This window comes from Protopterus annectens, chromosome 7.part0, assembly GCF_019279795.1.
Source record: "Protopterus annectens isolate FY-2018-M chromosome 7.part0, PAN1.0, whole genome shotgun sequence".
Classification (NCBI taxonomy): domain Eukaryota; kingdom Metazoa; phylum Chordata; order Ceratodontiformes; family Protopteridae; genus Protopterus; species Protopterus annectens.
Window position 1 is genome coordinate 1,156,647,921 of NC_056739.1, and position 21,133 is coordinate 1,156,669,053.

A 21,133-nucleotide genomic window follows, 5' to 3' on the forward strand; every position below is an offset into this window, starting at 1 on the left:
CCAGTGAAGAGGTTGTTGCTAGAAAACAGCGTTATATTTCACCGTTTCATTTACAAATTCAGTGCCTGTTGCCCTTGAAGTATAAATTGCCTATGTTATATTAAAAGAAATAGTAAGCTGGTATATTGCAATAGGGAATGGGTGGCAAGCTGAAAAGCAGGTTCATAGTTATTATGCATCTCATCCAAAGGAGGACATACTCAGGACTGCAGCACCCACCCCCTTCAGATACAAATCAACATGCCTTGGGAGTAGAACCTACAGCTCTCTGCCTCAAGATGCAAGTTTTCTACCTGCTGTGCTACTAACACTGCTTTAAAACTCTATACCACAACAGTGTTACCATTTGCTAAACAAAACAGTTGCACATTTTAAGCAGACTTAGCATGAGAAGCAGTAAACTTCTCTTCCCTTGAAGCTCACATTTCCTTGAAAAAGCACTTGAAAATAAATTCCACCTGCTAACTCTGCATTTCACTCTCTCACACACACACACACACACACACACACACACACACACACACCTCAACCTCTTAGTGCAAGAAATCTGGACAAAGCCTAAATAAATAGGGACATATTATAAATATTGCTCTCATGAACTTAGAAAATTGCTAGAATAACAGGATTTGTGTTAGTATGCATTTTTCTAAAGGATATAACATCTAAAACTCAAATGTCTGTCATTATTTAGCAACTACAATCCTTTTTATGAGGAATATGGGCAAAAATCTGGACATTCTGCAAAAACCTGGACAGCTGAAGGGTATGCCTACCTCCCTCTTACACACACACACACACACACACACACACACACACACACGCACACGCACACACACACACACACACACACTACCTCTCAATGTCTTAGCACAAGAAATCTGAACAAAGTCTGTTATAATGTTGGGGACAAAGACCTAAAACTGGGGACACATTTAGAAAGTTGCTACAGTAATAGGATTTGTATTAGGAGGGTGGCCTAATGGTTAAGATGTTTGCCTTACAAACACAAAGTACAGGGTTTGAGTCTCACAAGGGATAATTGGCTAGGCTTAAAATGGCTCACAAGGGCAGTTAGCTTAGTACTAATCTATGAACCTATGAACAATACATTTTCTGAAGGATATTATGTCTGAAACTCAGTGATTTCAAAAAATTTTTTTTTTTTTTATTGTAGAACAGACCAAAAACATAAGGCAAAAATCAGGACATTCTGTGAAAATCTGTACAGTTGAGAGGTATGCACACACACATCCCCCTACCTCCTTAGAAAGTGACTAGAACAACACGTTTTGTGTTAGTATGTATTTTCTGAAAGATATGAAGTCTAAAGCTCAAATGTTTGCCATTATTTTCTGACTTTAGTCCTCAATGATTTGCCAGAAAAACAATTTTGTAAGAAACAAAAAACAAAAATATGAGGCAAAAATCTGGATAATTGCAAGTCAGGTGTGCTGTACTGGCAGCTGACATGTGCATTCATGTTATGTCGGGATCTACTGTATCCTATTATAACATGTTTATAGCATGAATGCATGCCTACACTCGTTTATAGCATGAGTGCACGCCTACACTCGTTTATAGCATGAGTGCACGCCTACACTCGTTTATAGCATGATTGCACATCAGCTAACACCACTATCAGGATGCACACATATTACTCAAGAATTCTCAGCCTATAATGACTATAATAATTACAGAGTACATATTTTTCTGGTTGCATTTACTAATTTTGTCACGTTAATATCAATTAAGCAGACAAACAGTTTTGATGACTCATTTTCTGCAGCATTGTTTGCCCCATGCCTTTAATAGCATTCAACTTCTTTAGCCCAAGAATCGAACAAAGGCCCAATATATAGGACAGTTTTTAATTATTACTTTTAATTCACTTAAAAAGTTAACAGAACAACAGGTTTTACATCAACCTGCACTTTGAAGATTATGTATGGAAATTTAATGTCTGGCTTCATTGGCGGCAATCTTCAGTGATTTACCAAAAATATATATATATTTTTTTTTTTTTTTTTTTTTTTTTTTTTTTTACGAGGGGCATGACAAAAATATAGAACTGTTGAAAGCTATGCACCCGATAAACTGCCCAAAGCTAAATTACCAGGCTGTATTTCATAAAAGGTGGTGGAGAGATGCTTTTCCAGACTCTGAAAGCATTACAATTAATTTCCATAAGAAAAAAATGTTCAGTTTTGTCAGTCACTGTTAACAGCCATTAGCGATGTCATAGGTTACAAATGAGAACGATATCCTTTCTAGTGCCCATTCAGAATCACTCTAGCATTGCTTCGGGACTGGGAAGGATTCAGGCAGCTAGAGGAATGCACTTTTCAGGTTTAGTGCTGCAAGATGATGCACTTTAAATGATGCTAAGAGGGGCGGACATCTCTCCCTATTAACTCTCCTAACTAGTAAAACGAGCTGTCAGAACATATGATCTAGTGTCAGCAATTCTCTTCATGACACAAGCTCTGTCCTATCGTCCCGTCACCTTCACTGTGTGTAAGGTAAAGGACAATCTGCATAAAGCACAGGTGTAGTGGGCACCTTCTACTGCTGTCACGAAAAAGCACCTCTTACAAACTCCTCTAAGTTGTTAGAAAAGAATATCTGCTGCCATGGGGCCTGATTTACTCTTAGGTAAAGATACTATTCCTGCCTACAAACACTATATGAAAGCAATAATAAACCCGACTGTGCGTTCAGCAGTTTGTATCTGTTCAGCCCAATTCATTTTCCTCTAAGGAAACAATTTGCGACGTACAACCCCACCCGCCACACTTCTACCTGCACTTACTTACAAACACACACCCACTTCTTACATACACACACCACTACCTACTTGCTTTATTAATAACAAAAACTCAGCATTTATCTACTTCAAGACTGAATAAATGTCAGCAGTTACTGCTACTACAACCGACATCACTTCAGAAAGAAGTCTAGTGCTTAATAGTCTTCTTACTGTCTACTATTGAAGAGAAGGGGGCTCATGGTTGTGTTATGGTAACACAAATACATAATAAAATCTAGATTTGATCTGAAGGTTACCCCATTGCATAACCTAGATTTAACACTTTCTAAAGCTGGAAACTGCCAAAAGGGCAACATTTGGTATTTATTAGTTGGTTATATAGTATGTACATCAAATGAAAATTCAGAAAAGGGAAAGCAATAAAATGTTTACTCCGCACAAGTAGCTGAACTAGTAGCATTAACCACAGCTTGTTAATAAGCTAAAGGGAACATTTTCACTATGTACATTAACAGCCAAGATCTATATGTTGCTGTTCATGATTCTGGTCAGTAGTGGGCATGACAGACGTCATACTATGAATGAGAGACGATGCAAAACTATTAGATGCTTTAATGGTGCCCCAAGCCATACCTATAGCAAAGTGCAGTGCATATACGAGGAACAAAAATAAGGTTGCATTAGGGAAAGCATAAGCGGAAAGGGTAGCCGGCTGTTACATCCACAGACTCCTTCCTACCTATTTCTTACACACACACACACACACACACACACACACACACACACATATCTCTTAAACACTAAAACACACACACACATATCTCTTAAACACTAAAACGCACACATCTACCTCTCACTTCTACATTCGTCCGGCGCGTCCGCAGTCCAAACGTCCTCTGGAATTCAAATTCCTGGTAGGCGTGCAAAAGACGAAGACGTAAACCATCAGTTACAGACAGAAGATGAAAGCAGGTTGCAAAAACCTGTTGCGTCTGTGCGACTGGACGGGATGCAAAGGGCGTTCTTAAAGGAATGCCCTTTAAAAAAACAAAAATAAGTTTTTTTTTTTTTTTTAATTAAAATAAAATAAATTTCTCAGCCAGCCAGTTCCAGGGGGGTGCAAATGCACCTCCTTACACCTGCCTGCAGGCGCCCTTGAGTGCTGTTTATGTTACTATCAAAGTACTTGTATCCTTTTCTGGATTTGTAACAGTTACATCATTTTATATGCATTGCCCCATTTATAACGTGCAGTATAGATTATTTGATCTCTGTGAATGGGGTTTTATACACAGGGGAAAGAGCAAAGGCAAAAGCGGGCATCCTTGTTTAGTGCCTCTGACTGACTCTGAAAAGCTTCCACCACATATATTTTAGCCCGTGATTTCTTATAAATGCCAAAAACTAAAGGCACTTTTTTTGTGGGAAACCAAATGTCTGTAGTGTTTTCATCGTGATTTCCTCGTTAACTCATATGAGATACTTTTCCAGCATCTAGCCCTGTTATCTTTAATGTCCTTGTATTGTCTTCAGCATCCCTTTCCCTTTTCTATCATAAGAGTTGTGTTAATATTGTCAGATTTTTCCTCCAGTAAATAAGCATTGACCCAGTTCCATAATTTTGGGCAAAATCTTTCCCATTCTTTCAGCTGTAATTCTCATGAAGACTTTGTAATATTATTGTAATTTAGGATTGAAATGGATCTGTAGGATTCTGGGTTAGACAGGTATTTCCCTTCCTTTGTTGTAACTTCCATCACTTCTTTATGCCAAGAAGACTACATTACTTAAAGTATTGTTAAATATTTTTTCAGATAGTTATTTCATTTTTTTCTTTTCCGTATCTCTTTTGGAATTCCAACTGTGTCGGTTGTTGACTAGCTATGGCTTCTTAGATTTAATTTTCCTTTTTTTTCAACATCAAAGCATTTTTTACTTCTTCTGAAGTCCTTTCTTAGATCAATATTGCAGTATTCTATAAATATTGGGTTATCTCACTGTGGTAACGTGACATCATGTCAGCGTGCCTAAGCCAAAAACCTTCCTACACTTGTACCTTCCACCTTGATCTGTTATGCCCAAACCCTGGAAGAATTACAATAAATAACCCAAGACTCTTTTTACCGCCATATAAATGTGGCTAATGGACCCTTAATTACTCCTAAAGAAGTACTTTTCGACATAACCTTGTCAAACAGTTCAGAAATTGAAGTTGTTATTCTTTCCAAACTTTAAGCATAATCATAGATGAAAACATGAAATTTGACCTTCGCATAAAACATGCAGTTAAAAAAACAACAAAAACTCAGTTCTCTGTGGAGTATCAAACCATATCTAACTGATAATGCCAGAAAGTACATTGCCCCGCCCATTTTCTTCCAGCACTCCTTTACATCTTTCACATTTTCACAAACCTGCAATCTGTACACTTTGGTGAACTCGAACAATACTGTAACAACATTGGAAAATTCTCAGCTAATTTACCTCATAAGACATGCCACTGCCTGGCCCTGAAACAGTTAATCTGGACGGAACTGCCATACTACCTTACGCTCTAACAGTTGCTGACTACACATAATCTCATTAAACCAGAACATTGTCCATCCCCAAGTGGTGTAAACACCTATTACTCCACTAACAGAATTCTGTGTTTCACACCATTGTCTAGTAACCAAATCAAACCACTCAGCAGAAGACTCTGTGTACTCCACCTATAACTTCAAAATGTGGAACTCCATCCCTTTCCATCTCAGACAAATGGACAACCAAATCTTACGAGAGGTGAATAAGATGGTGGATGCTCTGAGCTCGGGCTTTCAGTGCTCTTCTGCAGTTCTCTTTATGAATTCTGACTCTCCTGAGGTCAACGCTTCTGCATTAGTCTTTTTCCTGCTCTGCATGTTTTAACAGAGCTTGTTTATTGATGATGAATTTTCTCTGCCTTGGCACAGGAGTTTCCTGTATGAGTCCATGCCTTGTCTTAGTTTAGATGAAAAAGTTTGAACTTCTGTTTCTCTTTGTGACTAGGAAGGGCATTGTTTTAGCCTGTAGGCTCCCCAACAGTATAGAAAACCTTCCCAGTCTTAGACAAGGATGTCCCCTGTCTCCGAGGTGACTAAGGGTACCATAAAGCCTTCCTCTTAGTAGGCTTATACCTCCTAGTCAAAAAGGCTGTCACTTTGGACAAAGCTGTAAGTCAACACCCTCAGGTAGTTTATCTACAGATGATTCTGATGTTTCTCTGGTACCTTTATGATTTCTTTTTCATTTATTTCACAGACAGGGTGCATGTATCAGCTGTACTGTTCATCATAATATCATGGGTAGCATGATTATGACCTTGGACTAGCTGGTCAAGTAGAGTGCTGCATTTCTGTCCTTTGTTGAAGAACCTATCCCTTTCCGTGGAATTTGAACTTCATGGTGGACAGGCTTGCCATTTGAATCTTCTGGCTCAGCATTTTGAAGTTTTTTTTCTCGGAAATTGATTTTATGGCCACCAGGAATAACAATGTGAAGCATCTAGGAGCTTATGACTCTTGAATCTTTCACATTGAGAGGGTCTTTCTCTAGGATGAGCCCATATCTGTGTCTCAAGTTTTTCTCTGAACCCATTCTATCCATCTTATTTTTTTAATTTATTTATTTATTTGAGGTGGCAGAAATGTTGAGAACGAAGGCACTCTGAAAATGTGTCAGCAGTTCAGGTGTTAATTGAGGAGGGTGCATGCATTGAGAAAGCTGGACCATTTGTTTGCAATATTTGCTTTAAAAAAGGAAGAACTTGCAAATGGTCAAGTAAGTTGACACTTCCAGGTGAACTGCCAGCTGCTTTTTTTTTGTAAGCCTTAAGTTGACCAGCTCTGTCCATGGGAGGTGTTTATGCTTCCTCTACTTATTTCAGGAATATCATTGCTAAAGACATCTGCTCTGTGGCCACTTGATCTTCAGTGTGCACCTTTAGTAAGCATTTTTGTTTCAGTTACTCAGAGCTGAGTCATATTAGAGAAGTAATTTCTTCATGCCTCAGCCATTCAGACTTTGAACGTAGGTAATTCTCTGGTGACTTTGACACTGATGATACTTCTTCTGATTCATCCCACCCTAGAGTGTATTCTTTCTTTATTAGTTGATCTATTAGATGTCCTTCCTTGATGTTTCAGGAATGAAATATACTTCACTGTGTCCTGCAGATGAGAGGCTTTTCTGTCAGCAGCTTCTTCTGGAGTTTCATGGCAGCTCAGGCAAATGTATATGGTTACACTTATTTATTTGTGGTGTCATATATATATATATATATATATATATATATATATATATATATATCACTTTTTTTCTTGATTTACTGAACATTGCTTCCTAATGGTATGTGGACAAGCTTAATAATGTCATTGCATGCATTGGACAGAAAATGGATGCCCGTGAATATGGAATTTTGCTGTAAAAGTGGTGGAATTCCAATTAAAGTATTAAATGACCAGGGATCCATGGAGCTTAGCTGGTAAAGAAAGAAGAAATCTGTTTTTACCCTTGCAAGACATATGAATGCAGGCCATCAGACAGTTTGTCCTTTTCCTTTGCTCCAGGTAGGAAGAGTGTGTTTCATCTACCTAGCACCCTTTGTACAGTTTGACTGCCAGCTGCATAGCTGTGTCTCACCAAAATACTTTCTTTCATTAGTTATTGTATTGATGGGGCATTTTCAGTGTTGTAGTTTAACTAGTAGTGCTTCTTTCAAGAATTTATGGAAAGCAGACATCTCTTTTTGGCCACTTTCATTGCTGGCTAATATCTTTAAGACTGATATTTTCAGCTGCACTCCAACAGTAGAAAATTATTTGGCACGTATTTGCTGCCCTGAAGTAAAGCCCCTGTTTTTCAGGCTTCTGCTGTTTGTTGGAGGTTTCTGCCTAATAGCCCACATACTGCAGGAAACCCTTTTAAGAAAGATATAACGGATACGTACACAGTGTGTTTGATTTTTGAGGTCTGCCTGCAGTGTGTGCATCTCCTCAAATAGTCTATTCTACACACTGTAGCTGGTGTGCCCTTGTAGAAGTGCTTCCTGTAAGTGAAACTTCCAAGTTTGTAATTTCATAACCTTGAAATTTAGCATGTTTTCCAGTATGTATAATCCTCTTCCTTATAGTGGAAAATTTCAGCAGTAGGTAACCTTTGGATTTGTCTTTTGTCATACACTCAGTTTATATATTTTTTGTGGCTGAACTTCAAAGTTGAGCACACATCACCACCTACCCTTTAGATTGTGGTGGCACAAACTGAATTAGGAAGGTATGTCTTAGACTATTTGCTTCCAAATTTTATTTGTTTGGACATTTCAGATCATGACCTTTAAATTCACCTTACCATGTCTAATGCTTAAAATGTTTTAAGCCTTCCGCTACTAGAGCAGGAGCCAGGATCCATCTCCACACTTTATGTTGCTTGTGTAAGGAGTGCAGCATCAGATACTGCCATGACTGCGTTGAAGATTGTGGCAGTTTATTTGTTCATCTCTGAGCACATTATACATTGGCAAACAGGTTGGAGGAGGACAGATCAACAGAGCTGCTTTATGCAGATGACTTGGTGTGAATGATAGGAGACTGGTATTGAAAACTTAAGGGCACATTAGATAAAACTGAATACTGTCAAGAAAGTGATTACAGCAGCAAACAGGGAAGATCAGACAAAGCTGAAAATTTTACTAGATGAGAAATTGTGGGGCAGGTTAACAAATTTCAGCTGTTTGGGAGGTGTGGTCAAGGAGGGAAGTTATCTAAAACAAGAGGGCAAAGCTAGAGTCAGATGTGCTGCAGCCAGTTAGCACAACATGTCAGGGCTAGAGTGCAACAGAAGAATGCCAGAGAAGGTGAAAAGTAAGTGTAAAAAATCAGCAGTGTGACCACTGCTTCTGTGTAGTACAGAACCTGGGCAGAGAGGCTAAGCAGGCTTGAGGTGATGAAGCACCTGAGAATAGGTAGTAGGATGTTCACTGTGGGGCAAAAGAAGCAGTGAAGTCATCAGAGCTGAAGCCAGAGGCACCCAAGTTGCAGAGAAGGTTATGGAGTATGGATTGCCGGCATTCAGTCATGTGCAGAAAAGCAGAATGTAATCTGGAAATCAAATTATGGGGAAAAGGGAATAAGGCAAAAGGAGACAAGGATGTTTAAGCAAGAATCAGAGAAGACCTGCAACATTCAGGCATGAAAATCTAAGAAGGAAAAATTGGCACGGAGTCTAGAGGGGAAAAGGGGTGTGATGACTACATGGTAGTTTAGGTTTCCAGTAGGGACTCTGGGGGAGAGTCACCTTTAAGATCCTATGATGGCATTACAGCATTGGGATAGGATGAAGGAGCAGAAAGACAGACATTGGTCACATCTTCCTCAGAATAATTCCACTGCTGAATCAGCAGGAGATGCTGCAAACAGCCTTTCAATTAATGGGGATCTAAATGGCACCCATTGTCTTCTGACAACACTGTGTGCCCATGATGGTTTCCCTGCACTTGTTTGTAGGTAAAGTGAGCAACTTAAAACTCATTGATTTATTTTTCTTGATTTTGAACTACCCAGTTGCTTTTTTTCCATAGGTAGTCATTGCCAGTGCAGTCTGTTTTGTGTTAACAGTAATTCAGAGAATTTTATCTCTGAGTGTCAGTGGTGAGTATGCACAAGTTAGAGGATTTCAACAGTGGAGGGATTGCCCCTATCAAGATCAGTTGTTTTTTGTTAATTTCATTAAGGTGGTTGAATCTTCAGTGAATTTAGTTTTGAACTGTAAGGGAATGACCCTAATCCCGTTGAAGAATACATCCTGGGGTATCTGCATAAACTTAGCCTCCTTTGAGTTCCTGTAGCATATACCCAAAGCTGGCTTGCACTTGAAGAGCATGCCCTCTACTCCCTGGTCCTCCTGTGTGTTTGTTAGCACTTGTTAGCTTGGAGAACAGGCTTTGGAGTTGGGTGTGCCTTATTTGCGTTGTGCAGTGTGTCATAGCACAATGCTATATCTCCTGCTTAGGCCTCTCCTTCCCTTGCACTACTTATATTAAGTACTTCTCTGGAGTTGGTCTGTCATTGCCTGACCTCTGGTAGTTATCCATTGTATACTTGATCCCAAGAGCAGTCCTAGCTATGGTTGATTGAATTAGCATTCGTTTAAATTCTTGTCTATCTTGGAAAGGAGAAGTAGAAGTCCATATCATGGATAGGAACAACTGGACCCCCCTCCCAAGACTTCTGCTTTCAAGCTGCTGAAGTTTGGTATGGATTGACTTTTGGTCTTCTTCCTTTTTCCTATACAGGAGTCTGAACTGAGTATGTTGGGAAGGAGGAATGTGAGCCCTTGGTTTATTCTACAGAAGGATCCTTCTGTAAAGTAGTCTAATTTTGCAACCTGCAAGCATCTAGATTCATCTCACAAAAATGTGTTGACTCTGCATGTGCTGTGGGTCTAATGAGAGTCCATTCCAGTGGGTCACTAGTGGGATTTTCTCTTGTGCTATCCTTAGCTCTCTTTCTGTCTTGTGTCAAATCTTTGAGGAACTGTTTCATGTCAGAATATGCCATGGCATCCCACAGTAGGTTATTACAGGCAGTCTAGGCCCTGTGCATATAAAATATATTGCAAGCATTTGGCTATACATGTACTGGAGAGCTGCATTTTTTCCCGTTTTAAACATTATGCAGTCTCAGTGTATTTGGGTTGAGCCTAGAAGCACAGGATCTAGACTTACTCTCCATGCCTGCTGTATGATGATATAGCATGTGCCTGAGAGAAGCATGTTTTCAAGCCTTGAAATAAAATTCAAAGAAAGGTAAGGAGGGCACAAGAGAAAATCAGTTACCCACTGGGTAGTATTTTCTCACTGATCAGCTGGCATGACGATTCTGTATTTTATTTTGAATGTGAAAGGTGCACTTGTGTAGTGGTGGTTGGCGGTTAAGAACTGCAAATCCAGGAAGAAGTATATCTTTGTTATGGTGCACTCCATTTTATTGTTTGCCTGCCCTAAGTGCTGAAGCATGAGATTTAAAGAAAAGCTTTCAAAAAGCAAGAGAGTGAGCTAACCAATTATAGATGTTCTGTTTTGGGCCTTTTCAAATCTAAATTGGTATAATACATTATATAGTTTTTGAGTCTACTTTAAAACATCTAAAACCCATAACATCTAATTTCATAACACTACAAATCACAAGAAAATATCCCCTCCACATATAACGATACCAAACACACTTTTTACTATGCCCCCCCCCCATAAATTAAGTATACCAACTCCAAGATCGCACTACAGTGGGAAAAAGTTAATTTCCTAACCCCACTGTATCAAGCCCCCCTGCAGAAACATAGTAAAAAGTGTGTTTGGAAGTTTGGTGCCATTATATGTCGTTATAATGGGAGGGGATGTTATTTTCATGTGATTTGTACTGTTGAATGTTAATGAAATTCAGTGTTATGGGTTTTAGATGTTTTGGGTTTTACATGTTCTGGTCTCAATGTTATGAAATTAGATGTTATGGGTTTTAGATGTTTTGAAGGGGACCCATAGTTTTTATAGTCCTGTTTCAGTAATTTCGTTGATGATGGTAGCTTTGTTTGCCTATTTGTTTAAAATTGGAGTGCTTTGGGCACCACTGACAGAATGTCTTTCTTGAATCACCATTTCTGTGATGAGCTGTTTTCTGCCTGCCTTGTATTTTATAAACAATTGATGTGAGAGTGTTCAATCTCGCCGTTTGTTCTTACACACGGGTTCGGAGCCGATCCTCGGCTCCGATTCGGCTGCATCGCAAAGCTCTGAATCTCAGAGAAGCTTGAGACCATCCCATATCCCACAATCCTCCCTGCCATTACTCAGATCTAGTTTGCCGCTGCAACATATCGGATCGAGGAGAGCTCGGACCAGAAAAAAACTTGATATTTGGTTACAGTTTACAGATAAGCTGCTTATTTTTTTTGCTGAAATAAGTTTATATTTCTTAAGTAGTATATAGAAGTGCTGTGTGTGTGTGTTATTGTCCTATATATCCCCTTTTATTCTTCAAGCACCTTTTTGTGGCCTAACCCTTTTTTTCTGGGTGTGGTTTGTGAGTGTCTTGTATACTTATATAAGGTTTTTCTATACATGTATATATATATATATATATATATATATATATATATATATATATATATATATATATATACATATATATATACATACATACATTTATAGGATTTTAGTGATTAATAGTAGTTTTTCTCTTATATCTGCCTAGTGTTTGTTATTTAGTCATGTCGGAGAAAGCTAAATCCGGCTTTAAGAGATGTCAGTGTGGGCAGAAAATGTCCATTACTGACAGTCATGCTTCCTGCAATTACTGTCTTGGCCCTCTCCACCTTCAAGAGGATTGTTCTATTTGCCATTCCTTTAGCGGGAAGGACATGACAGATAGACGCAGGAAGCTTATAGACAGAGGATTACTTAAGCCTGCCTTTCAAGAGGCTTTGGACAAGTCGGATCAGGCTTCTAAATCCTCAGAGGTCGAAGATGTCGGAGCCCATGTCATCGGCTCTGAGTTCATCTTCTAGGGTTCATTCGCCGGTTCCACAGACCTCTCGGGGCTGAGCGTCGAACGTTTATCTTTCCCGGAGCCCCAGATCTTGGAACCGGTGTCGGAGCTGCCACCACCATCCATTCTTCGGTCGGTGCCATCTTCGGCTCCTTCGACCCGTTCTTCCAGACCGTTATCTGAGACAGATGTGGATCGTGTCGTGCAGAAACTCATGGAAAACACAGCCCTTTCCAAGTTGATTGCAGTTTCCTCCCAGTTGGTGTCGAAACTAGAAGGCCTCCCCATATCTCCAACGGGTCCTCCTTCGAGACCCATCCAGATCTCGGAGCCGGGAGAGGATGACCTGATGATAGTGGAGCCCTCGGTGCCGAAACCGTCCATTGCACGATCGACACCATTGACTTTGACTCCTTCGGAACCGGTAGGGGAGTCGCGGAGCCGACGGTCTCTCCTCAGTTCCGGTGCTGACTCTCCCTCTCGGGGCCTCTGCGCAGACTGGCTCTGCTCCATCCTCTGGGTCGGAGCCCACAGCACCTGGGTCTGGGATGCTCCCGTGTTCTTCGGAACCAGGGGAGCCCTCGGCCCGGGGTTCGGGGGCCTTTGACCTTATGAGGAAAGTATTGTCTGCACAGACAACCACTTCATCAGGGGAATCTTCTCCTTCCCCAAAAGGGCCGCTTTCTGTTTCTGCTCCCACGACCCATCCAAAGCGTAGAGCCCCATTGCCTCAGCCACCCCCAGAGGGTTCCCCCTGTTCCTTGGAGGCCTCACCAGAAGCCCCCTCTGATGAGGTCCCGAGGAAACGGTTGTGCAAGAGGCGGCACATAGATTCCCCACAGGAATCTCGAACGTCTGACACCGACTTGGATGAGGCAGAGGGGTCCCCCAAATCACCCTCTGAGGATGTGTCATTTGCAGACATCCTGGAGATCTTGAAACAGAGGGGTGATTGGCAATCCCTAGCCCCCACTGAGGACGAGTCGGTGCTGCTGAAGGCTTTTGGGGCTCAACCTTCTACCTCCTGGGTGACTCCACCCTTCGATGAATTAATGGAATTGATTGCTCGAAGGGCGTGGGAGGCACCTGACACAGTGGAACCAGTCCCTAGGAAACCAAACAAGTTTATCACCGCCCCCCAAGATAAAACTTATCTCACCAAGGGAGTTCCGGTCGACACTATGATGGTGGCGGCAGCCACGAAAAAGGAGATGTCTGAGTCTTCCTCATCTGTTCATCCTCCTAATAAGGACTCTAGGACTATGGACAGATATGGGAAGCGTGTTTTTAGTTCAGCGACTTTTTCCATGCATTCGCTAAACTATTTGACTCATTTCACGCGTCTGCAGAGGGATCTCATCAAGGAGCTGACAGATACCCTCCAGGGTAACACAGATGCTGCTGTTTCAGATAAGGTAACAGCACAACTTAACACCCTTACCTTCATAGTAAACTCATCCATGAGGCTCATCTCGTATGCAGCTGAAGGATCAAATAGAGCTGCAGCTTCAGCGATTGCTCTTCGAAGGCAATCATGGATGCGGCTGTGCTTCTTTGCGGAAGCCTTCAAGTCTTCCTTTGCCAATGCCCCTTTTGATGGTGCCACACTCTTCGGGCCCAAGGTTAAGGAGACTCTGACTCGGTGTGAGCAAGCGGGAAAGACCATGTCTGCTGTCGGGGTCCGTTTTTCTGCTCCTACTAGACCATACCCCAAAGGGCAGCAAGGCGGGAAAATGTGGTTCCGTAAGAATCTGGGATCTTTCCAAGCCACACAGAGTGATACCCCCTCCAGAGGCAGGGGGGGGGTAGAAATGGAAGACGCCGCCCCGGCGGCAGAGAGGGTCCGCATAATCAAGGCGACAGGGATTCCGTCCCTGGGAAGCCTTTCCAGCACTCCTGAAGGGAGGCCCGGCTGTCCTGCTCTGGAGGCAGTCAGGGGTTGCTTGGCTTTATACCCACTGGCCTGGGTAAATATTACTTCGGATTCCTGGGTAAAAAGCATTATAACCAGAGGATACAAAATCCCCTTCACATCAACTCCACCTCTACAAAGAAGGTTTCCAGATGTGCCACCCCGTCTGCGAAACCCAGCAGCCGTAGTAATTTCAAAGCTGCTCGAAAACAGAGTCATCCAACCAGTCCCGGCAGACCAAAGAGGATCCGGAACTTACTCAAGGTTCTTTTTAGTTTCAAAAAAGACAGGGGACTGGAGACCGATCTTGGATCTCAGCAATCTCAACACCTTCGTGAAGAAGGAAAAGTTTTGGATGGTCACGCTTCAATCGATCCTTCTATTCTTACAGAAGGACGATTGGATGTGCTCTATAGATCTCAAAGACGCGTACTACCACATCAAAATGGCCAGACCGTCCAGAGATCACCTGCGCTTCCGGTTGGGAGCCAGTCACTTTCAGTTTCGAGCTCTGCCCTTTGGACTCACCTCAGCCCCCAGGGTATTCACCAAATGCATGGCAGTAGTTGCGTCTCACTTGAGACGACAAGGATTCCAGGTGTTTCCCTATCTGGACGACTGGCTCCTCACCGCCACCACCAAGCATCGCCTCTTACAAGCCAGAGACTACACAGTCAACCTTTGTTCCCACCTAGGGATTTCGATAAACTTCGAAAAGTCTTGCTTATCGCCCTCACAGCGTATTTCATTCATCGGAGCAGACCTAGATACACGATCAACACTGCTAAAGCTCCCTCCGATAAGGGCGTCAACCCTCAAACAGCAGGTTCTTCTACTAGAAAGCCCGGCCAAACTGGTGTTGAAAGTTTTGGGACTAATGGCAGCGTCACTAATCGCAGTTCCTATGGGAAGATTACACATGAGGATCCTACAATGGCTGCTCTTCGCGCAGTGGTCATTCCAACACTTACCCCTAGCGCACGAGATTCTGATAACAGACTCTTGCAGACGGGACCTCTCATGGTGGGTGTGCAATCAGAACCTCACTATAGGTCGTCCATTTGTTCTACCCAGTCCAACGGCCACAATAACCACAGACGCTTCCCTGATAGGGTGGGGGGGGCCTTTTTCGGGGAAGAACAGTCCAAGGGGAATGGTCCAACATGGAGTACACTCTACACATAAATGTTCTGGAGCTGAGGGCGGTGTTCCTGGCGTTGCAACACTTCCAAGCCCTCTTACCTCTAGGAACAGTAGCAGTTCAGACGGACAACATGTCTGTGGTCTGGTACCTAAACAAGCAAGGGGGAACCAGGTCTTACCCGTTATGCAGAGAGGCCCTGAGAATTTGGCAATGGACAGAGTCCACGGGTCTCTTTCTGATAGCAACGCACATCCTGGGGTCATCCAACGTCATTGCGGACAGGTTGAGCAGAGCCATCCTGTTACCTCACGAGTGGTCCCTCAACCCACAGACGGCGGAAAAGATCTTCCGCAAATGGGGCCAGCCTTGCTGTGATCTGTTTGCTTCCCCATTGAATGCAAAATGCAGAAACTACTTTGCCCTTCTACCCCCTCCGGGGGATGTCCCCAGGGACGCACTGATACACAATTGGCCCCCAGGTCTCCTATACGCGTTTCCACCTACTCCCTTGATTCCCAGATTTCTACAGAAAGCCAGGAACCTGGAAAGGACAATAATACTCATAGCCCCATTCTGGCCTCTGCAGATATGGTTCCCCTTTCTTCGAGCCTATCAAATAGAGGAACCTTGGATTCTGGACCCAGTACCAGATCTACTGACCCATTCTTCGGGAGTTCCTCACCCGTCTCTTCAGTCCCTCAAACTAGCAACGTGGCTGCTCTGCTTCCCTGCCTAGCCAGGTCTGATCTACTCTCCCCAGCAGTTCAACAGATTCTGGTTGCTTCTCATAAAGCTTCCACTACTAAACTCTACAGGAGTAAGTGGAAACGCTTTGTGTATTGGGCGTCTAGCCAACACTTAGACACCTTGACAGCTCCTCTACATAAAGTTTTAGAATTCTTATCTATCCTCTTTCACGAAGGAGCTTCTACTTCCACACTAAGAGTACAGTTGGCGGCCATATCAAACTTCCATATTGGTGAGGAAGGTTCTCCCATTATGTCTCACAGACTTTGTAAGGCCTTTATGAAAGGAACCTTCCATCTTAGACCGCCCGTCAGAAAACCTTTCTTTCCATGGAGCTTGAATTTGTTACTGTCGCAACTCATGTTGCCACCCTTTGAACCTGCTTCGTCCTGCCTTTTAAAGTTCTTATCGTGGAAGACGCTGTTCCTCGTCGCTGTGACCTCAGCTCGTAGAGTATCAGAGTTGCAAGCATTATCGGTCAGACCACCTTGCTTGATATTCCATCCAGATAGAGTCTCTCTGCGTACAAATCCATCTTTCCTTCCAAAGGTATGTTCAATTACGAATATTAACCAGTCTATAGAACTCCCTACCTTTTTCAAGAACCATACTAACAAACTGGAGTATATGCTGCACAAGTTGGATGTTCACAGGCAATTAAGATTTTATTTGGATAGGACCAAAGCTTACAGAAAAACAGATCAGCTCTTCGTCGCGTTTGCAGACAATAAAAAGGACATGGCAATCACTAAACGTACACCATCTAAATGGCTTGCTGACTGTATAGCCTTTGTATACTCTAAATCAAATCAGTCCTTACCCACCAAACCTAAGGCCGATTCTACCAGATCCGTCTCCACTTCCTTAGCTCATGCAGCTCGCTTGCCTTTGGACACTATTTGTGCAGCAGCCACGTGGTCAAAGCCACATACTTTCATCACTCATTATAGAGTGGACAAAGTCTCCAAAGACAGGACATCATTTGGTTCCACTGTGCTTAGGAACGTTCTTCCATAAGTCACTCGGGGTGACGGAGCTAGGGGACGCTACCCGTGTGTAAGAACAAACGGCGAGATTGAACACTCTCACATAAAGAAGTTATGTCCTTACCATAACGTTCCATGTGGAGTGTTCATCTCGCCTTTGTTCTTACATTCCCTCCCTTCCCCTCCCCATGTGTTTTTGAAGAACTGGTAGGATTAGATTCTGATCTACTTGTCTTAACCCCTTCCAGGGTATATGGTCCCGTGTACCATGGGGTATATGTTTCTACCATTAGTTATTGCTATGGTGAGAGAGTGTCTCTGAATATCTGAGAGAGTGTATAGTTCTTGCACCGGAGGTGTTGGATCTTTTGGTCTGGTTTGTTTGCAAACTAGATCTGAGTAATGGCAGGGAGGATTGTGGGATATGGGCTGGTCTCGAGCTTCTCTGAGATTCAGAGCTTTGCGATGCAGCCGACTCGGAGCCGAGGATCGGCTCCGAACCCTTGTGTAAGAACAAAGGCGAGATGAACACTCCACATGGAATGTTATGGTAAGGACATAACTTCTTTTTTTGGTGTGGAAATGTTCTGAATATTGATTGGTGTAGTCAGCTGAGTTTTATTTTAGTTGTGGTAGTAAACTGCATCTTTGCTGCATATGACACATCTGTAAAAAGTATCCATTTTCTTAGATTGTGCAGCAGATTCACTTACTTAATCACAGTCTTAGCATTTGGTAGCTGTAGGATGTTTCTCATCATTAATCATCCAGTAGGATCAGACTCATTTCCTTTGTCATTTAGAAGTGTGTGATTATATTCTGTTGAAGATTGAAGAGTTAGTATTTTGAATGCTGTAGAGTTTTATGCTCTATTTTAAAACCTGTGTAAATATTTTACTGAACAGGTACAAGTGGTACTGCTTTCAATTTGTTTATTTAGAAATGTGTTTATTGAGTTGTCTTAACTTTTTTGTAGCGTATGCAGCTGGATATTATTCTGACTAGTCTTCAAGATCACACACATGTGGCCTCCTTGCTAGGATACAGTGCTCCTTCTGACACTGCAGAAACTTCAACTACAGGTTTGAGCTTTGGATCCTTTTTGGATGTGACATACGGATTCCAGGGAAGTCCTCCAGATACTCATTTGGCTGAGATTCTGATGAAGACTTTGTTAAGAAACTTGGGGTTTTATACGGTAAGTTTTGTGATGCTTATTAAAATAAAAGTGTTCCAGAAAGCAGTTAGCCATAGCTCTTTAATCTTCCCTTTTGCAGTTAAGAATTGTACATGCTGGTTGGGGAGGTTTGAAATTAGGATTGACACTCTGGTATAATTACTTGATAAAACTGCAAGTATATTTGCCTACCAGGAATAGCCTAGAAGTTCAGATCTAATTTTGGAACTCTCCTTGTTTGGTCAGCAATAGTTTTCATCCTCTCCACTTGTCACAGTTGGGCACTTTTTCTACAAAACATGCTGAATTTAGAGGTATGCATGATCAATGGGAGTGCGAACTATGATGTCACACACTGCATAAGCATTCCTAGACCCTGAGACACCACTTCTTTTCTGACCTTTATTTGTTTTGGTTCTTGACCCTGATGAATATTGAAGAAATGTTCCCACATTTAATGCATAGAAACAAATCTGTAGTGCGCATATGTATATGTTCATGCATTGTGTGTATGTTAGACTACCAGTGAAGAACTGTACCAACTATATGTGTACTGTATCCTGGAGAAGGCTGGTGTAAAACACTACCATAAGTACCACCAGTTCAACCCTGCCACCTGCAGATGCCGGGGGGGGGGGGATGGGGGACTTTCTGCCTGCGTTTTTATTTATTTATTTTTTTTTTAAAAGAGGATGTCTTTGGTTATAAGAGTTCCTTTTCCTAGATTGGAGGAAAGGTGCACACTTAGTCTCTGGCTTCAGCCAGAGGACCAAGAATTGTAGGTTTGTTCTGTTGGAGAGACAAGTCCTTGTTAAAATGGCTTTCTGGTTCCATCAGTTGTAGTGTTTCCTCTACTAGTGAAGGCTTATCACCTGCTCTGTGATGGAGGAGCACTCCCTGGTATTCATATATTTTGGAAGTCCATTTTGGGATGGAGGTACTGCCCCCATACTTAGTCAGTTAGCTGGAGCTTTTTCTGACTGGTCTGATTCTGGGGAGGGCTCTACAGACCCACCCATGTTTGGGTCAATGCAACTAAGTCAAATGTTTTTCTTTGTCAGACCCATGTCAGCAGTCCGTGGAATGGTGAACAGTTCCCTCCAACCTCCAGGTTTATCCTTTAGTTATTTTACTTAAAATCAACATTAGTCCCGATGATGGATGCTTTAGTGGTGAGGATGGAGCTTCTTTAGGCTTTAGTGAAAGTGATAACCTCTCAAAAAAAATGGTCATCTTTATCAGTCATTTGGAGCTGTGGGCTGTCCTCTTAACCCTAGAAATTTTGAAGGAGATGCTGAATCCAGGGTCTTTCCTAATTCAGTCCAAAATTCAACCTGTTATGTGATATCTAAAATGCACTGCTCACCTTGTCATACCCGCTGTGCAGAGAGACTGTGTAGGCCATTTTAAGCCTACCCAATTTCCCCATTTGTGCTCAAGTTAAACTGTACCATTTGGTTAGAGACTGAGCTTACCCATCCCATGGTTGATAATTTTATATTACCCTAATGAGAATAACTGGGATCATACCATAGCTAAGTTGCGAGGACCCATGCAAGGGATAAAGCATGCAGGAGCTGCCTCTGTGCATTGTTAGCACAGGAGACAGTTCTGAGGTAAATTTTTCTGTTTCTCATCCACAGAGCCAAGTTGTGCTTGAATATAGACAGGGATGAACTTGGTTTTATGTGGAAGGAGAGTCTGTTCCAGAGCAATAGTATCCTGTGGCAGGTATACCTGTCTCTCCAAACTATTCTGTTGATGTTGCAGAAAACAGGTTTAGATTCAGTGACAGAGTATTTTTTATACCATTTGATTTGCTGGTGTGCAGCAAAATCCATCAGTAGCAGGTTGGAGGATGCCTTGTGTGCCATCCACAGGTCACCTCTTAGTTTGTGGGATACAGAGTATAGTGACAAGGCTTTGAGTCAGCTTATATAAGACATGTTGTTTAGGCCTTGTATCCTTTTTGTATAGCATCTCTGTGGGCGTTCTAGGTGTCTAGATAGGTACATGCCAAAGGGGGCGTTTCAGTCAGTGATTGACCTAATGAAGGCTGAGTAAAGGGGGACAGTGACATCCCTAGATCTAGACACAAACCGTTTGTTTATAATCGGTAAAATATAGAAGGACTTTCTTACAACATTAGAGACATGTTGGTCAAAAGTTAGGTCACTGTCCACATAAGTTCCCATATACTGAACAACTAGATCAACTCTTAGGGGCATATTGTTATGTGGAAGTTTCCTGGGATCGATAACTTCACAAAGGATGAAAAAATGCATTTTGGTATTTAGTTTGTCCATGATTTTGGCACCAATTATTTATTTGGGACAAACCTTACCGCAGGGTGACTGTATCATTTAGGGGATTCAGCAATTGCTCCTAGTTTGCATTCTTCTGCAAACTTAGTCGGTCAGAATCCTTTGTTATTGGCATGTACTTCAGAAAAGTAGATGCCAAACAGAAGAGGTCCCAGCATAGAATCCTGGGCTCTCCACTGGTGGCTGGTCTCTTGTGGAGGTAACTTTCCCCTATTTTGATTTCCTCCAGCCCATCTTTGAGCCAGTTGTAAATCCTGCAGGTGACAAAGGGGTTTATTCTCACTTTATTTAGCTTTTCTACTATGTCTGAGTGAGGAATTGTCAAAAGCTTTGACCAGGTCAAGGTATGCTTTGTTTACCGTTTTGACTTCATCCATTGTTATGGTGACCTTTTCAAGACATCCACCAGGTTGAGTAAGCTTGACTTGCCCTTGAGGAATCCAAATCGAGACATGTCTAGTGTTTGGAGGTTCCCTCTTTCCTAATAAATTAGTTCTATATAAGTCTTTCCATGGCTTT

At 42.1% G+C, this 21,133-nt stretch overlaps 1 protein-coding gene across 5 annotated transcripts in view; it reads left to right on the top strand.

The window, feature by feature from the left end:
* HERC1 (HECT and RLD domain containing E3 ubiquitin protein ligase family member 1) overlaps positions 1-21,133 on the top strand; it is a 3,987,333-nt gene that overhangs the window by 771,353 nt on the left and 3,194,847 nt on the right. For all 5 annotated transcript variants that reach the window (XM_044077739.1, XM_044077741.1, XM_044077740.1 and 2 more), the window contains exon 14: positions 18,090-18,311. In XM_044077739.1, coding sequence (XP_043933674.1) covers positions 18,090-18,311 — 222 coding nt within the window. The remainder of the gene's footprint in view (positions 1-18,089; positions 18,312-21,133) is intronic.